At 39.4% G+C, this 14,950-nt stretch overlaps 1 protein-coding gene across 1 annotated transcript in view; it reads right to left on the bottom strand.

Moving 5' to 3' along the window:
* Positions 1 to 249: 249 nt before the first annotated feature.
* The window catches only part of cpm (carboxypeptidase M), a 21,459-nt gene continuing 6,758 nt past the window's right edge, over positions 250 to 14,950 (bottom strand). The window contains exons 4-10 of the mRNA XM_055022066.1: positions 7,508 to 7,680; positions 7,243 to 7,342; positions 5,499 to 5,604; positions 5,193 to 5,363; positions 4,533 to 4,685; positions 4,308 to 4,456; positions 250 to 3,838 (exon numbers count right to left, since the gene is read on the bottom strand). Coding sequence (XP_054878041.1) covers positions 3,584 to 3,838; positions 4,308 to 4,456; positions 4,533 to 4,685; positions 5,193 to 5,363; positions 5,499 to 5,604; positions 7,243 to 7,342; positions 7,508 to 7,680 — 1,107 coding nt within the window. The 3' untranslated portion in view covers positions 250 to 3,583. The remainder of the gene's footprint in view (positions 3,839 to 4,307; positions 4,457 to 4,532; positions 4,686 to 5,192; positions 5,364 to 5,498; positions 5,605 to 7,242; positions 7,343 to 7,507; positions 7,681 to 14,950) is intronic.

Below are 14,950 nucleotides of genomic sequence, written 5' to 3'. Positions count from 1 at the left end.
CTAAAAATGAGCCATTATTTTAGTTTTTAATGGCTCATCTCATGACCACACAAAGCTGGATCTTTTCTTTTTTATGTCAAATTCCCTCAGGTTTAAAGATTTGCATGAATTGAACCTGGATTTTAGCTGCTAGTAAATGGAAATTTATTTTTTAAGACTTGATATTTTTGGTTTCATCTCAAACTTTCCTCCTTATCAAACTGCAAACTCAACACAAGCATTTTCAGAATGACAAAGACGCCCACACAGTTTATTACTCATATAGTTTTTATTCATATTATGAGACTTCATTCCACATCCAGGTTCAGCACATTTCAGTTTCCATCCGTTTTTCACAGCAAATAAACAAAACAAATAAGATTTCCTGCTTTTCTGAGGTCTGATGTTTGAGAGCGACTGAAGCCTGCAGTCGCTCCCGGTCCAGCGTGGCACAGAAGGTTTTATGAGGCAACGTTTCATATCAAACAGTAACAAAAGTAGAAAAACCTGAAATATGGCACGAAAACCATCAGATTTGAAGAGTCAGATCGACGTTTTACCCTGAAGTTGTGAGAACAAGTCTGAGCCAAATAAGCCAGCAGCTACGACATGATGACTATTTGCCTCCTGATCCAGTTGAAGAGTCGATTATGTCCTGAGGTTTGAACGGTTCCCACAATCCAGGAACTTTAGGGATAAAAACCGGAGCGCTAATCCGTCCTTAATTCACCTAAACTCACTTTAAATCCCTAAATTACACATTAAGTTAAACGGGATTTGTGTTGGAGCAACAAACAGACATCCTGCTGTTAGGAATAAACCTGTTTATTGACATAAAGACTAATCTGAAGTGACAAGATTTAAATGTGTTTGATGTATTAAGAAGACACTTGAGTATGTCAGATAATAAAATAATATCTCTGTAAAGTTTTTGAAGCACTTTTAAACGTGGATTAATTCCACCTCTAAATAAATATTAAAGTTTTTCAATTATATGTTTTTATGAAATTATTTAGAGTCACAGATTCCAAGATTGGCCACCAGGTGGTGCTCTCCAGTGTTTTTCTTGCTTTCTCTCAGTTTTGGTAAGATTTATAAAAACATAGAAAACAAAAATGTTAAATGTTTGGTTTTATATTTTAGTGAGTCTTATTAGTGAACATTTGATCTATTTTACAAATTAAAAAAATTTATTTTTTTGCTTTTTTGTTGCAATTTAGTATTTAAAACATCCTGATGAAAAACAGTCATTTGTGAGGGGAACTGAACCAGTTTGCTGTTTTCCTCTCTGTGTGCTGGAAGCTCTGCTCTGGTTTTAATCCCAGCCGTTCTAAAAGCAGCTCTCTCCTTTCAAGTGCTAATTTTAAAAAGCTTTTCCACGCAGATAAAATTACACTCCAACTAACTGGAGTGAATCTCAGGTTGGAAAGACTTCACCAAGTCCCGAGGCAGAGGATTTTTCTTCTGAAGAAGGAAGAAACAAATTTAAACCCTTTTCATTTCTGAGAGGAGCAGAAATATGAAGATTACCTCCAAGTGTAATCTTGGAGTTTTGTACTCGTCTAAATTCGACATACGGAAAAATAAATGCTTTTATATAAAAACTGAATGATTACGGTGATTCCCGGCCGCCCAGTGGCATTTTAAATTCAAATGTAGTTACTGGAGACACTTATGAGAAACTATATTAGAGCCACTGTACATATAAGAGGAGGGCTACATTGCTGCCAAAAAACTAATAAAAATACATTTTCTAAAAAGAAATTAAGTAAATTTCGGTGCCTAAGTCAATAATTTTCTTGGAACAAAAACTAATTTTGAGGTTAAACCTCAGAAATTTTCTGGGGGAAAAAATTAACATTTCTGAGATTCTAAAGTTGAAAATGTTGGACTTTTGCTCTCTGAACATTTCTAAAAGTCAAAAATGTACAACTTTTCAAACTCAAAAATTTTCTAATTTATTCTAGAAAATTTCTGTGATCTCAAAATTTCTCCCTGTTTTCTGGAATACATTTTCATGTTTTCAAACTTTTCTTATGCAGAGTAAGCTAAAGTTTTTAATGTTTTTTTTTTGGTGGGAATTAGCTCCGTTTCTCCATCTGCAGGATCTGAACAACCATCACAGATACCGAATAATCTTGAATTAATCAATTGAAAGTTTTGGCTCCAGCAGCTGATTTGATTTTTATAACCTGAGAATCTGCAGTCGGTTCACAAACAGGAAGCTTTCTGTGAAAAGCCAAAACAATTTCTATGATTCCACCTTTAGATCCTCAAACAAACAGAATTAAATACATTTTTCACTGAAATCAAAAATTATAACTAATTTTCATAGGAGTTTTTATTAAACTGCAATAAAATACATGCAATAAATGTAGATATAAAATTATTAACGACCTGTCTATAAAAAGAATGAAACATAACCAGTTAGCATAGCAGTTATTTTTGAATTTAGTTAATAAATACTGTAACAAGTATAAATATTAAATAATAAATTTGTATTATGTTATGTGCATAATTATGAAAATTATTCTGACCAAACATATTACTATCAGTTTACTAAAAGATAATTAGTGCATTTAAAAAAAAATTAAAAGCAACTTTAACAGAAGTAATGTTATTAATAAAAATTCTTCATGAATAAAACACAGCTTGAATATACAGAAGAAATGTTGAAATGCTGTTTACCGACTGTTTACTTATGCAGCCTTTTTTTTATTAATGTATTAATTTAAATGACTTTAAGTACAATTTTAGTTCACAAACATGGACAGTTTGTTCTGAAATTACAAATGCTCAAAATAAATATGTCTGCCTTTTGGTTCCTTTTAAATGTAAAAGTTATTTATTTTTGGTTAGTTTAATAAATCCTTAAAGTTAAATTCATCTAAATATTGTATAATTATCCTGAAATATTCGCCGTTAGATTTCTATCTAAAATAGACGTAGAAAAATCTTAGTTTGTGTTTCTAACGTCAGAAATATATCAGTGTTTGGGAAACAAACCATAAAATTAGTTAAATATGTTTTACATTTTAATTTCTGTTCAATTAAGTTCAACAATAAACTAGAGAAGAGGATGAAGGCCAGTGGAAAAAAAACTGCTCATTTTTTATCTGGATTTTTACTTTAATCCCAAAACTTTGACTTAAAAAAATTAAGACTTTAACCTGAAAATTCTGACTCAGAAATCTGAGCTCTTTCCTCAAATTGTTGAATTTAATTCTGACTTTTTTTCTCAAGATTTTTTTTTCTCAGAATTCAGACTTTAATTCCAGCATTTTGACTTTTTTTAAAAATCAGTCAAAATTCCTCATATTCTGAGTTCAACCTCAGAATTCAGAATTTTTAAAAATCATGATTCAGAATTTTGACTTTTAAAAATTATAATTCTGATTTTTGATCCCAGAATATTACAGAATTCTGATTTACTGAAACAGATAGATGGAATCCAGCCATCATTTCTTTTATTTGTTGAAATCTTTTCTGTTTTCGTTGCTTTTTGGAGCCATAAACCAGCAGCAGCCAGCGAAGCCGACCTTCGTTGACCTCTCACCTGGTTTGGTTTTGGTCGGTGTTTCTGGGTTCGGTTGAGATCCTGTTTTCAGTCCATCACAGACTGAAGCACCATCACTAAACTGACCGCGACTACCGGTCCGAACCGGGCGGGTCCGGCCGCGATGGCGCCACCATCAAGCAGTAATGAGTAATTACAAGATGGGCTGGACTGAGCCTGAGAGTGGGCCGTTGCTGAGGCGACGCGTCGCAGCTTGAAGTCGTGCTTCATTGCAGAATATTGTTCTGGACCGTACGGGATGCTGAGCGTCTCTGTCAGAACCTCGTGACCCGGATACGACACCTGAGACAAAATCAGAAAGAAAAACTTTTTGTTTCTGCAGATTTGATTTGCAGCGTCAAACTTTTTACTTTTCTTCAGTTGTTTTATTATAAAGTATTTTTACTTTTACTCCAGTAAAATTTCTGGATCTTCTGCCAACCAAATGAAAAACATAAATGTTTTAATCAAACCTTCACCTGCAGTTTCTGTTGAAGCTTCATGAATTATGATTGGAAGAAACTGATCTGGAAAAAAATCTTTGGCCTGATTTTGTTAATTTTGTTACTAATATGAGTTATTTAGATATTTGCATTTCTACACCATTTCTTTTTGCCTTTGACTCCCTTCAGATGGAAACTCGGCTCATTTGCATCGTCTTGTAAGAATTTGCATTCCTTATTTGAAAAGATTCGTTTTCTCCTTCTTGTGCTGCCAGATGAAGTTTAAAACCTGAGAAGGTAAAACTTTAAAAGTAGTGACTATTATTTACTTTGAAGGTGTAGTTTCCAGGCAACAGCAGCCGGTAATATTCTCCATGCTGATTGGTTCTGAATGGACATATGTTCCTGCGACCTTCGACCTCCACCACAGCATTCTGCACTGGCATCCCCCATCCATCAAACACTTGACCTTTCACCCCTAGAAGGCAGACAGAGACCCATCAATCCTTTCAGCGCCTGTTAGCTCCAGGCTAAAGCTAACACACGGTTCTGACCCAGGTGGACCTGCCGGATGTAAGCTAGCAGAGCCTCTTTGTTGTCCATCCACAGGGCAGGAAGTTGTTTGGGTCGAGGAAACTTGCAGCAGGAAAGCTCCAGCGTCAGCTCCAAACATTGCGCCCACACATAGTTGTAGTCCTGCATCCCACCTGGAAGCACACAGAAGCTCTTAAAGGGGCGGCGTTGTGTGTTTGCCACTCATGATTAGCCATAGCTTCTGTCTTTTGTTTGGTCTTTTAGTTGTTTGTTTTAGTTAGATCACATTTATTGTTTATTCTTTTTAGATTTTTGTTTTGCATGTTTGTTTGCGGTTCGTTGCTGCTCTGCCGTTTCTCTCTCTCACTCAGCCTGCCTGCTGCTCCCCTTACAGCTGCACCAGGTTCTAATCTAATCGTTCTTCTACAAATCAAGTGTCAAACTCGAGGCCCGGGGCCCAAATCTGGCCCACTGCAGCTCTTTTTGTGGCCCTTTGTACTCCAGACGTCAAATGTCATCAATCAGTCAAATTTGCACATAATCAACAGACGCCTGCAGTTTTTCATGAATGCATAATTTAGAGCTTACAGCAAAAACATTGAGGTGACAGTGTTTACAAACTAAATAACATAATAACATGATATAAAGATTTTAAAAGGTTTTACAGTTTTTGTACTCACCTTCCAGCTTGTACCAGTAGTAGCCGTTAATGATGCCGTCCTGGAAAGGTCCGCTGTCATCGCAGAGGTTCCCCTTGTGCATGGAGGCGTGGTTGTATGAGTAAACCTTCGCCAGGTGGACGAACACGTCGTCATCAGGCGTGATGCTGGGTGCGACCGTCCAAGCAGAACCTGCAAAACCAGCCAGGAAACTGAAACTATTTCTAAAACCAATTAACACCTTAAAGAAAAAGGTTCAGACAGAAATGGTCCAATCAAAACCTGTAGCAGGATTTGGTAACAAGAGGTTTCTGGGTTTGTTTCTACCTTGGTTGCTGTTGTCGTAAGGATAACTGGCCACCATGGCGCCTCCATGGAGGTTGGCGGACAGAACAAAAGTTTCGCTTCGCAGCCAGCCAATCACAGCTCTCACCTGGATCACATGACCCAAAAATCAGCTTAAATACTGCAGATACAGAACGACCCGTCACAATAACATTCTGCCAGGCGATAATTTAACTCAGAATTTATCGTGATAAACAATAATATTGACCATTTTCAATAATTATTCAATAATAATAATTCAAGAACATATTCTTCAAGATCGATAAACTATAAATACTAATGATTATTTAACACTGGAACTGGAAGACGTTTTAAATATCCCAAATAAATAAAGCAACAGAAACAACAAACAAAATGAATTATATGGTCTATATAAACAAAACTGTCCTTCAAAATAAGAGCCTAGCTGAGACCAAATGACCAAACTCTAGATTTTATCATCCAGTTGTTGGAAAAATTATGAATCCTGCAAATGGAAATGATTGAGCTAGTTTTAAATTATCATGCGATTAATTGATTAATTGCTTATTAATCTACAGAAGAGCTTCTACTCTGATGGTTTAAATAAAATACTTATGTTGTTTTCAGCAGAGCTGGTTTGGATTCATTAACTGATCGTTTTTATATCAGGATGTGGTTTTTGCTCAGCTGCAGGTTCAGACAGAAAGCCTGCAGCGTTTATCTGCAGAAAACATGATCCAACACAGATAAGTCAGGATGGCACTATTTTGATTCATGTCGGTTTCCAATTGGTTGTAACATTTCTCAGAAACCGGATTGATCGGTCAAAGCAGTTGGTAGCTAGCCTTCGGGTATCTTAAAGCTGCACAGGTATTTTAATGTTTGATAAATATCCACCTTGACAGTCATAACTCATAAACCTGGTCGTCCCCCAAGGCTCAGTACTGGAGCTTCTTCTGCAAAATAAACTACATGAGTGGCTCATACTGTCTGATCACCTGGATCTGTTATAATGCTAAGCTAACAAAGCTAACTCTCTCTGTCAAGCCCAGAATTTAACCTCTTTAAAGCTGAGCTGTTGATTTTCTCAACCAAACCAAAATATCTGCATCCAAAGCGAATCCGACCAGCTAACCTTTATAGGGTAAAGGTAGCTTATCGTACTTTTAGCTATAGAGCCACTTTGTTTGTTAGCTAACAGTTTATATAGCCACTTTGAAGGGAAGCTAACAGTTAGCTAGTTACCAACTTTGAAGGATAGCGAACAGTTCTTATAACAGTCTTGAGGAGAAGCTAATAATGCTAACAGCCACCATAAAGCTATAAAGTGTTTTGTTGGTCTGAAACTCAACTGACTGATGTGTTCCTACAAAATAAGAGCTATTCCTACAAAATAAGAGCTGTTCCTACAAAATAAGAGATGTTCCTACAAAATAAGAGCTGTTCCTACAAAATAAGAGCTGTTCTCCAGGGAACAACCACGACTTGTTCTCACGATTCCTTTAACATTTAAAACAGCTGAAGATTTTTTTCAGCATTAAATCCTCAGTTAGGATTTTCTTCATGTTTTCTTGCAAAAAAATGAGATGAAGATTTCAAATGTGAAAATTACATTGAATCATTTGAATCCCCTTTTAAACCTGAATTATTCAATTATGAATGTCAAAGTGTGTAATATGAACACTGTGAAAGTAACTCAAAAGCAGAATCTATTCATTAAATCAAAGCTCATAAACAAAAGCAGAAAGTCCCAAATGAAACCGACCTCAGCTTCCCTCTGCTCCTCTTTCAGCTCCTGCTCCTTTCGAAGACCAACGAAGGCGTCAGGAAATCCCCGATTCAGATCGACGCCGTTATAGTTCAGCCTAAAGCGGACACAGATCCATCAGGTTACAGAACGTAACTGCTTCTATTCACAAAAAATAAAACTTCAGAAATGTGTAAAAAAGCATGCCGCACGTTTCAAATGTTTCTCCTTCATTTTCTGTCTGAGATGAAACGGCAGTGCAACAAAGCGCTTCTGTTTTTACCTTCCCTGGCTCAGCAGGCAGTTGGTGTCGGCCTCGTCGAAGCCGTCCGGGTTCATGGTCGGCAGGATGTGGATCCGTGTGCTGTTCAGCAGCTGCAGCGACCAGCTCTCCTTGTCCCGGTACCCGCGGACCAGCTCAGCGATCAGCTGGAGCAGGAGAACCCGACCCACAACCTGAACCAAATAAAAACAAACAGCCGGCTGGTCGGTTTGGTTCAACTCGAAGGGCTTCAAACAGGCTGTTTCCATGGCGATTCCCGCCTTTTCACAGCTGGGTCCAGGAGAGGCAGAACCATGACGTCATTACAGCGTTTTCTACAAAACCTCTGGAAAAATATTTACAATTCTGATCTCAAAATTCTGAGAAAAAAATTCAGAATTTTAACTTTTTCTCAGAATTGTAACTTTTTCTCAGAATTTTGATTCTAAACTCAGTTATTTTTTTCCAGAATGAGACCAGAAGTCAAGCTGTTGAGGTCAGAAAAAGTCAAAATTCTGACATTTTCTCTGAGGAATAAAAATCTGAATTTTGATTTTTTCCTATAGTTCTGAATTCTTCAGTTTTTCTCAGAATGGTCAAAATTCTGAGAAAAAATGTCTGAATTCTCAGACATGATTCAAACTTTAGATTTTTTCCCCCTCAGAATCTTGTGTTTTTCTAATAACTCATTTTTTTCTGAATATTTTCTTTATCTTCTATAAAAGGGAGCCTTTGTTTGAAGATGTAGTAAAAAACCATTAATAATCAGAGCTGGATGCTCTCCGAGTGAATTTAGGGTTTGTCACTGTGAACTCTGACCTCTGAGCTGACCTGACATAAAACCCACAGCAGTGGAAACATCCTGGTGGGAGAACAGAGAAATAAATATATTTGTTTAAATGTACAAACTGCACATGTGGAGATTAAACTGAGATCATGAAATCAGAAATAATTGCTGACAAGAGTAAAATCCTAAAGTGTGGAAAAACTCTAAAAAAAATTCTACAAAACTGAAAAAGGTATGAAAGTAAAAATGTCCAACTTTCAGTCCAAACTTTGTTGTTTCTGCTGTGAAGGTTTGTTGAGTTATGGAGAAACTATGACAGTTTTGTTTTGATTAAATGTTATGAAGATTGAAAAACGCATCGTCACAAAAAGCAGGAGCAAATTTTTTCTGACTGAATCACATGTTCAACGTTTTTGTTTTCAATTCTAGACAAAAAAATCGACAGGAATCAGATAAAAGAATAAGAATAAATTCACTTTGATGTATCATGAAAAGAGAAACTGCAGCAGAGTTTTCTTCTCTTTTCTTCTCTTTGGTTTTCTTGTGTTCTGGTGTTGCAGTGATGCGAGTCGGATCCAGATCCAGTGGCGGCTCGCTGCCAGGCGGCGTTTCCTGGAAGGAAGGGATTGTTGGACGGAGAAAAGGGAAACTGTGAACGACTGCGAGTTTCAGGAAGCAGAAGAGGAGAAAGGTGAGACGGTGTAAACGCTCAGAGTCTTTAGAAACAAGTCGGGACGAGTCGCTGCCTCCAGCCATCGTTCTTCTCTCCTTTGTCATCCTGTCCCAGTCAAACACACCCAGCTGGAGTCATCACACAGTTCAGCTGCAGCCCCAATAGAAACTGCTCTGTTTGCTATTGTGAGCATCGAAAGGCTGAGATCTCAATCTTCTGTGCCACAAAGCGCCATTGTTCCCTAGCAGACATCAGCGATGCTCTTTTTCCTGCCATGTTCCTTTATCTGATGTTTATTTAGTCTCAGCATCAAAAAACACACAAACTGGATAAATACAGTGTTTGAATCGTTGCTGTGAACATCCATCCAGGAAACGTTTAAAGCTACAACATTGGGTTCAATTAGCGGAAAATTGTTTGATTTGTAAAGAGAGTAAATCTGAACTTTTGTCCCCTGTTTGCTGCACAAAGTTATTTTTGCCTCTAAACATCAAGCAACAGTTTGACATCCAGTCTGGCATCACATATGACAGAGCATTTGCTAAAACGTTAGCTGCACGAGCCTAAAGCACTAATCATGAACATTAGCTCTGCTAACGCTAAAACACAACAACATTGATATTTATGAGAAGCTAATGCTAAAAGGTATACAACACACTGTTAACTAAGCTAATGCTGAAGCACTTCGCTAATGCTAAAGTATTTAATGAAGCTAATGCTGAAGCGCTATACCCACATTAACAGTATTGAGTGAAAGCTAAGGCTAAAGTGCTAATTATAGCTCGGTTTGAAAAACCTTAGCATCAATTTATTTTGATACATTGATGGACATTTAAAGATGTTTTGAAAGTTTACAAAACATCCCAGTAATCTGGAAAAATTTATTTAGGGGAAGCTAAGAGCGCTAAATGTTTTCTAAGTTAGCAAAAGTGCTCAGAGAAAAACTAGCTATGCTATTAGCGGATTAGCTGAAGCGTGTCCAACAGCAGAAATCAGCCTTTTGGTTCGGTTGTGCATTAAAAAGCTGAAATGTTTTTAATGGAAGAATTTAAGTAAAGACCAGGATTAAGGTCTGAGCCTCAGATCATCTCAGCTGCAGGTTTCTTCATGGAGCTCCAGGCTGGTTGAGTGTTTGGGCCACATCGACTCCTCATCAGTCATCAGATGTTTCTGGTCAGTTTGGATAAGAAGCAGAGTTTTGTTTATCTTGCTGTGCATTAGCAGAAGGGTTCGGCTTTTCAGCGAAGTAAAGGTGGAACGTTTTAAAACTGTCTTCAGAAAGACGAAGCCTGAGGGACATTTGCTGCTGGATTGAACAGGAAGGACAGGAAATCTCCTCCTTTTCCCAAAAGAAACAACATTTCTCAGTCAAAGCAGCTTAATCAAAATAATAAACACATCAAGGTAGAAAAGTTTTTGTTTTCATGCTGTTTTTCCTGTTGGTCCATTGTTTTTATTGCAAATCGTTGGCTAATGAAGCTCATGTTGTTGAGTTGCAGAATTTGGTTTATTCTTTCAATCTAATTCCTCCTTTGCAGAGACAGAGGCTTGATTGAGGTTTCATGTTTCTGTGTGTATATATATTATATATATATATATATATATATATATATATATATATATATATATATATAATATATATATATATATATATATAAAAGAGAGAGAGCCAGAAGAGGAGCTTGCCGTCCTGATTTTAAAAAGAAGTTTATTAATATATTTCTTTTAAATAAAAAAAACACGCTGACTCCAAACAACATTGGAACACAACTTCAGTCGCTCAGTTCTAAACTCCCGTTCCTCACTGCACATCATGGCGCCTCGAATGATTAAATGATGCCGTTGCAAAGGGTCAATAATTTGGGTCATGCAGAAATGATTTGATCCTTACCATAGCAACAAGCAGAAACAAAACGTTCTCCCAGTGACCTCATTGTAGTTATAACTTCATCTAAGACATGTGGTTCTAGATCAAAGAACATCTGAAGTTATGAATCTGTGTGTTTCAAGACATCAGTTCATATCCAAGTAGCACTTCAAACTTCACCATTTGTTTTCATAAGGACTTTCAGGATGGCAGAAATGTTGGTTAGTATGTTTCTCCCTCGGCTTTGGCCTCGGATATTTAGTGACAACTAGGATGAGAAAACTTTTCGACAAACTAATCCCTGGAAAAGACTTGGAAGATAGTACTGCTGAGGACGAGAACACTTCGTATGAATATGACGCGTTTGACGCATTCCTTTTTACCCCATCCCCAGTTGAGCAGCAAACCTCCCCGACTGGGGAGGCTTGATTGAGATTTTGTGCAAATCTCCCCGGCTGGGGAGGTTTGCTGGGGAGGTTTGCTCCTTAGACTATGATCTTTTTGATTCCTATCTTTTTAAACCATCTCCAATTGAAAACAATGTTTTTGACAACAATGTCTTTGATTGTTATTTTTATGATCTGTCTCCAGGTGAGAAGCAAACCTCCCTGGCTGGGGAGGTTTGCTTCTCACCTTTGAAGAAAATGTGTAAGGAAAGTCCCCAGGAAGAGAGTGTTGATCTCAAGAATGATTTCCTCCCCGTTCTCCCACAAGAACCAACGTCCCCGGCTGGGGACGTTTGGTCTGTCACTTTCAAAGACAATTGTATTGAAAATCAAGAATCTTCAGTGGATGAACCTGAACAAATAACAGAAACCGTTGAGAGGAGGACCAATCGAGAAAATGAAACAAAAACTTACATAAGGGAAAATTCGAAGAATAATATAGGATTGGAGCCATTGTTGTACATTTTCTTTGCACTTTGCGTTCTTGTTTTTATTTGTTTTGTTGATTTTTACATGTTTGCATTTTTTGTCATTTCTGTTTGTGTATTTTCTATTGTATCGTCAACATCATGGGAAGCTGAGGTTTAAATTTAATTTCTTTTATTTGTTTCAGGTTCTTTGTCAGGATTCCTCCATCAGTCCAAAAAGATTTTGTGCAAATTTGATAATAAATTGGCAATGGAAGAAAATGTTAAAATGTTGTTATTATCATAACAATGATAATAAATAATTATATAAGTATTAAAATACCAATATTATTATATTAATACTAATTTTAGTTTATTTGTACTTATACATATATACTGTATATAAATTCCCTTCTCACCCACCGCGGGTGGTTCTTATCCTCTGAGCTCGGGTCCTCTACCAGAGGCCTGGGAGCTTGAGGGTTCTGCGCAGTATCTTGGCTGTGCCAAGGACTGCACATTTCTGGACTGAGATGTCTGATGTTGTTCCTGGGATCTGTTGTAGCCACTGCTCCAGTTTGGGGGTTACTGCCCCGAGGGCCCCGATGACCACAGGCACCACTGTGGTCTTCACCTTCCAGGCCCTCTCCAGTTCTTCCCTGAGGCCCTGGTATTTCTCCAGTTTCTCGTGCTCCTTTTTCCTGATGTTGCAATCACTTGGTATTGCTACATCAACCACAACGGCTTTCCTCTGATGTTTATCCACTACGACAATGTCTGGTTGGTTCGCCATTACCATTTTGTCTGTCTGGATCTGGAAGTCCCAGGATCTTAGCTCTGGCGTTCTCCACCACCTTTGGGGTTGTTTTCCACTTTGATCTCGGGGTTTCCAGTCCATATTCTGCACAGATGTTTCTGTACACTATGCCTGCCACTTGGTTATGTCGCTCCATGTACGCTTTCCCTGCCAGTATCTTGCACCCTGCTATGATGTGCTGGACTGTCTCAGGGGCCTCCTTGCACAACTTACACCTTGGGTCTTGTCTGGTGTGGTAGATCTGGGCCTCTATTGCTCTGGTGTTTAGGGCCTGTTCCTGGGCGGCCAGGATGAGGGCCTCTGTGCTGTCCTTGAGTCCAGCTTTTTCCAGCCATTGGTAGGATTTACTGATATCAGCCACTTGGGTTATTTGCTGGTGGTACATCCCATGTAGGGGCCTGTCCTCCCATGATGGTATCTCTGGCACCTCAACCTCCGTTCCCTGTTGTCTGAGACATTCACTGAGCACATTGTCGGTTGAGGCTTTGTCCCTGATGTATTTATGGATCTTAGTTGTTTCGTCCTGGACAGTGGTTCTCACACTCACTAGTCCTCTGCCTCCGTCCTTGCGGCTCGTGTACAGTCTCAGGGTGCTGGATTTGGGATGGAACCCTCCATGCATGGTTAGTAGCTTTCTAGTCTTAATATCTGTGGCTTTTATCTCCTCCTTTGGCCAGCTGATTATTCCAGCAGGGTATCTGATTACTGGCAGGGCATAGCTGTTTATCGCACAGATTTTGTTCTTGCCATTGAGCTGGCTTCTCAGGACTTATTCGTTGGAGGTATTTAGCTGTGGCTCCTTTCCTTGTGGCCTCATCGAGGTTGCCATTTGCTTGTGGTATACCTAGGTACTTGTAACTGTCCTCTATGTCTGCTATTGTTCCTTGTGGGAGTGAGACTCCTTCTGTGCGGATCACCTTCCCCCTCTTTGTGATCAGCCGACCACACTTCTCTAGTCCGAATGACATCCCAATGTCAGTGCTGTAGATCCTGGTGGTGTGGATCAGTGAGTCGATGTCTCGCTCACTCTTGGCATACAGCTTGATGTCATCCATGTAGAGGAGGTGACTGATGTTGGCCCCATTTTTGAGTCGGTATCCGTAGCCAGTCTTGTTGATAATTTGGCTGAGGGGGTTCAGGCCTATGCAGAACAGTAGCGGGGACAGAGCATCTCCTTGGTATATGCCACATTTGATGGACACTTGTGCAAGTGGTTTGCAGTTGGCTTCAAGCGTGGTTTTCCACAGCTTCATCGAGTTTGCAATGAAGGCTCTCAGAATCCTGTTGATGTTATACATCTCTAGGCATTCAATGATCCAAGTATGCGGCATTGAGTCATAGGCTTTCTTGTAATCGATCCAAGCCATGCACAGGTTGGTGTGTCGGGTTTTGCAGTCTCGGGCAACTGTGCGGTCTATGAGGAGTTGGTGTTTGGCTCCTCTGGTATTTACACCGATACCCTTCTGTGCCGTGCTCATGTGTTTATCCATGTGTTTGCTTATCTTGGCCGCTATAATGCCTGACATGAGCTTCCAGGTTGTGGAGAGGCAGGTTATTGGTCGGTAGTTGGGTGGGACTGGACCCTTTGATGGATCCTTCTGGATTAGGATTGTCCGCCCTTCAGTTAACCATTCAGGGTGAGTCCCACTTTGTAGCAGCTGGTTCATTTGGGCTGCCAGTCGCTCATGGAGAGCAGTGAGTTTCTTTAGCCAGTAGGCATGGATCATGTCAGGCCCTGGTGCTGTCCAGTTTTTCATACCTGAGACTCTTTCTTGAACATCTGTCACAGTGATGGTTACCGGGGCTTGCTCAGGGAGGTTGCTGTGGTCCTCTCGTAGAGAGATCAACCACTGTGCATTGCTGTTGTGGGACGCCTCCCTTTCCCATATGCCTTTCCAGTATTGTTCAGTCTCCAGCCTTGGTGGGTCTGCTCTGTTGTTATTACCCTGCCATTGAGAGTACACCTTAGCTGGTTGAGTGGAGAAGAGCCGGTTAATCCTTCTGGATTCATTCTCCCTTGTGTATCTCTTTAGGCGGCTGGCCAAGGCTTGGAGCCTCTGTTTGGCAGTTTCAAGTGCTTCAGGTATGGGCATCTGCCTGTACTTTCTGGGTACTGGTCTTTTCATTGTACCCTTGTGGAGCTCTGACAGTTGGCTCACTTCCCTCCTTGTTACCTTGATTTTAGCCTCTAACCGTCTTTTCCATGGTGGGTATTGGGTCTCATGGTTGCTCTTATAGCCAAGTATCTCAAGGATCACTGATGCTGAGTTGTAGATCAGCTCATTGGTTTCTGTTATGGTGTTGGTAGGGATCGTTCTCAATGCTGCATTTCACATTCTCAATGAGACTTTCTGATGGTACTTCACTCAGCCGTTGTAATTGGCGCCGAGGAGGCCTGGTTGTCATTCGGGTCATGATTCTCTCTCTCAGGTCAGCAGCTGTCTCGTTCAGCTCTGTTTCGCTCATT

This window comes from Poeciliopsis prolifica, unplaced genomic scaffold, assembly GCF_027474105.1.
Source record: "Poeciliopsis prolifica strain line A6 unplaced genomic scaffold, Auburn_PproV2 SCAFFOLD081, whole genome shotgun sequence".
Classification (NCBI taxonomy): Eukaryota; Metazoa; Chordata; class Actinopteri; order Cyprinodontiformes; family Poeciliidae; genus Poeciliopsis; species Poeciliopsis prolifica.
Note: the sequence above shows the minus strand (reverse complement) of the source record. Positions and strands in the feature narration are given on the sequence as shown.